At 40.6% G+C, this 8,877-nt stretch overlaps 1 protein-coding gene across 1 annotated transcript in view; it reads right to left on the bottom strand.

Moving 5' to 3' along the window:
* Nucleotides 1-413: 413 nt before the first annotated feature.
* Nucleotides 414-8,877, bottom strand: part of LOC117442104 (cyclic nucleotide-gated channel beta-1-like) — a 40,194-nt gene continuing 31,730 nt past the window's right edge. Inside the window, exons 16-18 of the mRNA XM_034078108.2 lie at nt 6,434-6,580; nt 3,779-3,953; nt 414-2,143 (exon numbers count right to left, since the gene is read on the bottom strand). Coding sequence (XP_033933999.2) covers nt 1,982-2,143; nt 3,779-3,953; nt 6,434-6,580 — 484 coding nt within the window. The 3' untranslated portion in view covers nt 414-1,981. The remainder of the gene's footprint in view (nt 2,144-3,778; nt 3,954-6,433; nt 6,581-8,877) is intronic.

The following is an 8,877-nucleotide window of genomic DNA, read 5'->3' as shown; positions in this document are numbered from 1 at the left end:
ACACACAAACGTGCGCATGTGCGCACGCACACACACACACACACACACACACACACACACACACACACACACACACACACACACACACACACACACACACACACACACACACACACACACACACACACACACACACACACACACACACACACACACACACACACACACACACACACACACACACACACACACACACACACACACACACACACACACACACACACACTGACCTAGATACAGCCGAATGAAATCATTAAAAGCCATCAGAGCTCAGTCTGTTAGTTATTGAGCAGTGGAAACAGGAAACAGAAGAAATCGATCGCATCTGCACTACAGAGCACTTATGTTATATAATTCGTATTTGTATTTATTATTAAAACATTTACAGATGATGACGATGTAATTATGTGCAATAAAATCAACAAACGTATACGTCTACATCCTCTTCACCACTCTCAAACTGAAGCTGCTGCTTGAATATAATCACCTCAAAGAAGGCCACAGTGCTGAGAACAGAAGGGATTCTGGGAAATGGAGTTTCATAAACATATTGATCAAACCCTGTTTCTTACAAAATGACGTTCCCATGCAGCTGAAGTTTTAGGTAAACAAACCTGCGGCTGATTCAGCATTACATTCATGCTTTGATGTTAATGCTGCATTCAAGTGGTGCCACAATAATAGGAAAATGTGATTTGGACTCGTAAGCTAAAGTCTGAACAACTTTAGAGTTTGGTAAAAAACGTTTTATTATTTCACATACTGCATATCAACGTTTTGCTTACATGTAGCTGTAATAGAGTGTTTTCATTCATTGCTGTCCATGTAAGACGAGCAAGATGAGTTAGAAAAGTTGTTGATAAGCATTGACCCTGGAAGAAGATGTGACCTCTTGAAACGCAAAATTCGGGCCAATTTACGTGAAATATAAAATGCCGATTTACGGATTGGGGGAGGGGCAGCAACATTACAAAGACAACGTAAACATTTCACAAGAAACAACGGGACAATTCCTTGAGATCAAATAAGTACATTTACGAGACGAACACTTGAATATCCCCTGAGATTAAAGTCGGAAAGATAACTCAAATATTTATGAGGAAAAAACCTTCTATATTCTCTGAGGTTGTTGTGGTACATTTACAAGTATTCCCTGATTTGAACGTAGTAAATGAATGAGAAACATATATAAGTCAATACTCTGAGACTTTAGAGGTAGATTTATGAGAAACCCTAGAAATATATGAGACTATGTACTCTGTAAGCAAAGCAGTACATGATCAAGATGAAGTCTGATGTGTCCGAGAACACCGCTGGATATTCACTGAGATGATGGTGGTTCATTTACCCCAACAAATAACAAACAGTCTTTAATATTAACATTTGATGTTCAGTTTATCACTAAACCATTAAATGCAGAAAATATATTACATTACATTGCATTTAGCTGACGCTTTTATCCAAAGCGACTTCCAATAAGTACATTCGAGTACAGTGCTCTGTTAGCAGTTCTTTGTTAGTAATTCTATCGCTCGAGGTGGAGTCGAAAGAGATGAGTTTTCAGTCTACATGCATCAATTGAAAAACTGACGCTAATTTCACAAAGTAATCCTTCCTTAATTCATCTTTGATCAAATGAGCCGATGAGAAGCGCCCATGTTCAGTAAGTTAAGAAAAGTAAAACACCCTTTAGATGATTTTCCATCAATTCATCAGTTTTACTGATACACGAAATCCAAAGGGGCCAAAAAAGGAAGAAGAAGAAGAAGAAGAAGAAGAAGAAGAAGAAGAAGAAGAAGAAGAAGAAGAAGAAGAAGAAGAAGAAAAAAAAGAAGAAGAAGAAGAAGAAGAAGAAGCAGAGAGCACTTTGCACACAGAGACCATGATGCACTGGGGTTTGTAGTCTTCCTCTTGCGGTCTGCATGCCACGTCTCTTCCCTGAAGGTTGCTGAAATGCATTGTGGGAAGCAGAGTCTTTGCCTCAGGGCACCTCCACAGACAGCGTCTCCTCGCCCTCCCGCCGGGGGGTCATCCGGATGGTGATGGAGGGCGTTTCCGACACGGCGTCCTCTCCGTCCTGCACCGTGATGCGAGGGATCGGAGAGCGCCGGTGAATCGGGGAGAGGGGGGGCATCTGAGAAACCTGCAGAGAGAAGCATAGAAAGTGTGTTGGGAAAACACTGAATGTCCTCTTCCAACATGAGAGCAACATGATAACAGAGGTGTCAACTGCAGCTGTGAACATGACAGGATGTGTGGTGACCTGGAAGAGCATCAGGACTGTTTGAGGCAGATGATAGCTATGTGATGAACATGATGACTCAGCCTCTATGGAGAGAGACATCAAGCATGCTCATTCCTGACGTGGAGCTAATCTGAAGTAAACATTGAATACTGCTTTCTATTCCTCCATCTTGTGACTGTGTAACTCCCTCTCTTGGATATCAGCATGTGGAAGAAGACAGACAGGAAGTACATACTAAAGGGAACAGCAGAAGAAGACAGGCAGGAAGTAAACACTAAAGGGAACAGCAGAAGAAGACAGACAGGAAGTAAACACCAAAGGGAACAGCAGAAGAAGACAGACAGGAAGTAAACACCAAAGGGAACAGCAGAAGAAGACAGGAAGTACATACTAAAGGGAACAGCAGAAGAAGACAGACAGGAAGTAAACACTAAAGGGAACAGCAGCAGAAGAAGACAGACAGGGAGTAAACACCAAAGGGAACAGCAGAAGAAGACAGACAGGAAGTAAACACTAAAGGGAACAGCAGAAGAAGACATACAGGAAGTAAACACTAAAGGGAACAGCAGAAGAAGACAGACAGGAAGTAAACACTAAAGGGAACAGCAGAAGAAGACAGACAGGAAGTAAACACTAAAGGGAACAGCAGAAGAAGACAGACAGGAAGTAAACACTAAAGGGAACAGCAGAAGAAGACAGACAGGAAGTAAACACTAAAGGGAATAGCAGAATAAGACAGGAAGTAAACACTAAAGGGAACAGCAGAAGAAGAGAGACAGGAAGTAAACACTAAAGGGAACAGCAGAAGAAGACAGACAGGAAGTAAACACTAAAGGGAACAGCAGAAGAAGACAGACAGGAAGTAAACACTAAATGGAACAGCAGAAGAAGACAGACAGGAAGTAAACACTAAAGGGAACAGCAGAAGAAGACAGACAGGAAGTAAACACTAAAGGGAACAGCAGAAGAAGACAGACAGGAAGTAAACACTAAAGGGAACAGCAGAATAAGACAGGAAGTAAACACTAAAGGGAACAGCAGAAGAAGACAGACAGGAAGTAAACACTAAAGGGAACAGCAGAAGAAGACAGACAGGAAGTAAACACTAAAGGGAACAGCAGAAGAAGACAGACAGGAAGTAAACACTAAAGGGAACAGCAGAAGAAGACAGACAGGAAGTAAACACTAAAGGGAACAGCAGAAGAAGACAGACAGGAAGTAAACACTAAAGGGAACAGCAGAAGAAGACAGGAAGTAAACACTAAAGGGAACAGCAGAAGAAGACAGGAAGTAAACACTAAAGGGAACAGCAGAAGAAGACAGACAGGAAGTAAACACTAAAGGGAAGAGCAGAAGAAGACAGGAAGTAAACACTAAAGGGAACAGCAGCAGAAGACAGACAGGAAGTAAACACTAAAGGGAACAGCAGCAGAAGACAGACAGGAAGTAAACACTAAAGGGAACAGCAGCAGAAGACAGACAGGAAGTAAACACTAAAGGGAAGACTAAGTATATATATAAATGCTGCCTCACCTCTGCGGTGCCTTCAGAGGTTTTGAAGGTCTTCCTCAGAGCTCTGAAGGTTCCCTGGAGTCCTTGCTGCTGCGACATCTTCAGCATCGCCGAGAACAATTTGGGGGTTTCTGCTCGCGGCGGGACGACCTCTTTGACCTTCTCGTCCGGCTTCTTGTCCTTGGACAGCATCGTCCTGCACAAACACAGAGACACAGGGACGGGTTGAAGGAGAAACAGACACAGATACGTGTCACCCACGACGACTACGATAAAGGCATTACAACCACAAATACAGAGAACGTAACACACAACATGGACACAAAGAGACACAACATGAACACAAAGAGACACAATATGGACACAAAGAGACACAACATGAACACAAAGAAACACAACATGAACACAAAGAGACACACAATGTCTTTGAAGAGAAACAACATGACCTCAAAGAGACACATCATGAACACAAAGAGACACAACATGAACACAAAGAGACACAACATGGACACAAAGAGACACAACATGGACACAAAGAGACACAACATGAACACAAAGAGACACAACATGGACACAAAGAGACACAACATGAACACAAAGAGACACAACATGGACACAAAGAGACACAACATGGACACAAAGAGACACAACATGGACACAAAGAGACACAACATGAACACAAAGAGACACAACATGAACACAAAGAAACACAACATGGACACAAAGAGACACAACATGAACACAAAGAGACACAACATGGACACAAAGAGACCCAGAAGAGCTATGAAAAGGTTAACAACCACAAAGATACACAAAGAAACTACAAGAAGACATACAATTATTTAAAATCGACCTCAAATTAAAACTGAATATATTCACAAAAGGAACAAAAAGGGGCGAAAGACCACAAGACGACACAAAGCCACTAGAAAGAGACACACAACCACCACAGAACCAGACACTATTACAAACACACACACTTTAAATCTCTGTGTCAATGTTCCAAAAGACTCAAGACGTTTGAATCTCTGTAGAGAATCTCCCCTATTCACTCATACTCTGCCGCTCTACGTTGAACCTTCTACTCAACCAGCCACACAAAGACTACGTTCAGATCCCTGGAGGTCCGTACCAACGCCCGCTCCAGGTCCAGCACATCACAACCGCAAAGAGATGACAGACGACGGCTCAGAGACACAAAATGAAACTACAAGGAGACACAAAATGAAACTACAAGGAGACATAAAATGAAACTACAAGGAGACATAAAATGAAACTACAAGGAGACACAAAATGAAACTACAAGGAGACACACAATGAAACTACAAGGAGACACACAATGAAACTACAAGGAGACACAAAATGAAACTACAAGGAGACATAAAATGAAACTACAAGGAGACACAACATGAAACTACAAGGAGACATACAATGAAACTACAAGGAGACATAAAATGAAACTACAAGGAGACACAAAATGAAACTACAAGGAGACACACAATGAAACTACAAGGAGACACAAAATGAAACTACAAGGAGACACAAAATGAAACTACAAGGAGACACACAATGAAACTACAAGGAGACACAAAATGAAACTACAAGGAGACATAAAATGAAACTACAAGGAGACACAACATGAAACTACAAGGAGACATAAAATGAAACTACAAGGAGACACAAAATGACTTCAAAAGCCACGAAACAACCTCGGGGAGACGTTCCGTACCAACACCCGCTCCAGCACATCTACCTGCTCTGCTGCAGCTCCATGATGGATCTGAGCTCTAAGGCTGGCCGCCTGAGAGAGGATTACCAGGGCGGACTAATCCAGGGTCTCGCGGGAGGAGTCCCAAGATCTCCAGCCATCAGCGACTGATGGCCGTGCAAGAGGCAGCATGGTCACCCAGTACAGAGCGATTACAGGTCAATAAACCTGGAACGAGCCAAATAGACGGCTATATTGTGCAATAATCGCTGCTCATGCACACCATTTTCATTCCTGCACATATTTCTTTTCCAATTCTACGATTTCAATCTTATTCAATGTAAATACTGCTATATTTCACTAAATGTTTAAAATGTTTTTTTAATGTTATTATAGTTTCTTCAAATAGTTTTCTATCTGTGTTTTTAATTTTTGTTTTATTTTAATGTATGCACCACAACACCAAGTACAAGTCTTCATATGTGCAATAAACCTCTTTCTGATTCGGATGTGGAAAACATACATTAGTTATAATATCTCAACACCGTATTATGCCTCTTATTTATCTTATATAACTCATCCGTATTAATACTTTAGCTTTATCATTGCTTGCCTTTTTTAACCTGCTTGACACTTATCTTTCCCCGCTAAAGGAATACTGATTCTGATCGTCTAACATGAAGAACACAGCTTCCCTTTTTCTCTATATAATTATAATAAGCTTTATTGTACAGTGACCCATGAGCCAGGCAGCACTTCAGAGAAAGGCCTCCGCAACATTAATCTGTGTGCAACCTATACATATCAATATTCCAATTGCTTGTATATCGACTACTCGGCACTATTTCTATTTTATTCTATTTACTTGCACTATTACCTGTGTTATTGTGTTGCTCTGATGGACCCACATATCTGCACGATAGCTGCGTACACGTGACACTAAAAGCCTTGAATCTTGAATCTCTTACTTGGCCTTCTTGCGGAGGAGTTTCTGGGACTCGGGGTAGTGCACCAGGATCTCTGCCAGGTCCTTCTTGTCGAGGATGAAGAGGTTAGCGAAGCCGTGCGCCCTCACGTCGGCCGTGCGCCGGTTACCCCCGCCTCCCGCCAGCAAACTGACCAATCACAGAGGAGGGGGTCAGCAGGTTTCAGAGAAAACGGAACATCGATTTTCAGAGTTATCGAGTGGTGCAGTAAGTATTTCTGTGGTGGACCCTGAAGGCAACATCTCCCTGGTTCCCGTCACAAAATGTTGGGCTCGAAGATGTTGAGTCGCCTCATTTAGACTCTTGTTATTTACTGACGTTATTTATGTCGTGGAACAAAACAACCAAAAACACATTCAGGAAACCATTGACTTCCGGACGAGGCTCTGGTTTTAGGACTCATTCCAGAACCATTTCCCATATCAACTTGTTAACAGTTAGCAGGCTGATGTTAATATAGAGCACTCTCAGTGTTTTACGCACATCAAAACTAAAGATTGACAATTATTGTCCGAGTGTCCAAAAATAATATAGAATGTCCTTTCTCAAAATATAAGGTCTGAAGGTTTGTCAAACTAAGATGTGATGTGACTATAGAAAAGGCAACCTGATCTCACCAGAATGCGTGACTCCACCACGACTCCTTAACACCACAATGCGTGGTGGACTCACAAACTTTGTTACATTTACGTGTCGGCACCACGCAAACAACCCAATGTAAAGTGAATGAGGCTCCTTTGTCGTGGTGCACACACGCATTTCTACAACGTCCCGCAGTGAGCTTTTATTCTATAAAACGTTTTTAAAATCTACTTTATAGCTTGTAGTAACTCGCGGGAGGCTTCTTTTATTTTATTTGTATTCATAATAATTTTTATTTTTCGACAGAATGTATTATGGTGCATTAGTTACGATTTTTTGTTCTCAAAAAACAGTGCATTGTGGGTAATACAACTGTGATTTTTATTAGATTAGTTAGTTTTTAAGGAAGGCCAGAGCTTCAGCTGTGTCCAATAGATTGTTCCCTTTAGTTAACGTTATTTAAAAGAACATTATATTCCGATTTGATTATGTCCCCTTTATTGTATTACGGAGAGCAATGCGAGCGTCCATTCCCATTGGATAACGGAGGATTTTACCCCGGAAGTAAGTATTCCCCTTACTGTCGATTGATGTCACAGTGATATCTGCACTACTCATCGACTCAAACACCAGATTATCCTTGTTGAGTACACAACATTGATTGGTTTAAGTTGTGTACAATGCTTTTGTAATTTTCCCCTTCGATTCGGAGAAACACATATTTGTTCAGTTTAGGATGGCCGAAGACACTACACTACCCAGAATCCTCAGCTATTGTTCCGCGTTGCCTCAAGATCTGTGATTGGTTGACCTCCAACTGCATTCCATATGAAAAAAAACGTTTCGTAAAAGATAAATCCTACTTTATTCAGCAGTGCTTGCTTTACTCTTTGAAAGTCATCACATGAATGCATTGTAAATAGTACACATCTGTCGTAGTTCTTTCTTTATCTACAGAGATCTGCCCTCAAAATAGACCGGAAACTATTCTTTTACCGTTCTGTTTTAATTTCACAATAAAGTTAGTAGTAATAATTTGTTTGATATTATTGTTTTATATTAACTACTCATGTTAAGACCATCTTTTCTGTGTTGCTATGGGGTTTTTCCATCGCTTTTTTGTTACAAATATCAAAACAATAACAGAATATATCCGTCGTAAACTAAACCAGAAACAGCAGTATATTTTATTTTGTTAACACTGTAAACTTGACAGCTTTTTAACCTATGTTTTTAACCCATACCTCCTACTGATTAAAGCACGTTATTGCACGTTTAGAGTAATATTGAAATCTTGAAAAGGGATGTCCAAAATAGCAATTATATACAGTTTTTAATTAACTATTTGTAGAGAATAACGAGTAATGTATATACTTTATAGGGATCTGCAGATACATATGTAGTCTTCTCAAGCACCAACAATCATTACATTACATTACATTGCATTTAGCTGATGCTTTTATCCAAAGCGACTTACAATGAGTGCGTTCGACCAACAAAATACAACCTTGAAGAAAACAGAATCACATCAGGCTTCATAGAGCAAAACATCTCAAGTGCTACTCAACTGGCTTTAGATAAGCCAGTCCTCCAATCAAATATCTCTCCTGATTGTTGGCACTTGACAATCACCTTCCCTGAATTTTACTCAGGTGTAACTAAAGTCTGCTTTAAAGGTTGTTTATATTTCACATCATTAATCAGAATTTGTAAAGTAACTAAAATAAATGTAGTGGAGTAAAAATACCAGGTTAACCTTAAAGAAAGCCCTCAGGATTATAAAAGACCCCCATCACCCCAGCCACAAACTGTTCTGTCTGCTGCCGTCTGGCACAACAGCCGCA

Source organism: Pseudochaenichthys georgianus, unplaced genomic scaffold (assembly GCF_902827115.2).
Source record: "Pseudochaenichthys georgianus unplaced genomic scaffold, fPseGeo1.2 scaffold_296_arrow_ctg1, whole genome shotgun sequence".
Classification (NCBI taxonomy): Eukaryota; Metazoa; Chordata; class Actinopteri; order Perciformes; family Channichthyidae; genus Pseudochaenichthys; species Pseudochaenichthys georgianus.
The sequence above is the reverse complement of the archived record's forward strand: the minus strand, read 5'-3'. Positions and strand labels throughout refer to the sequence as shown.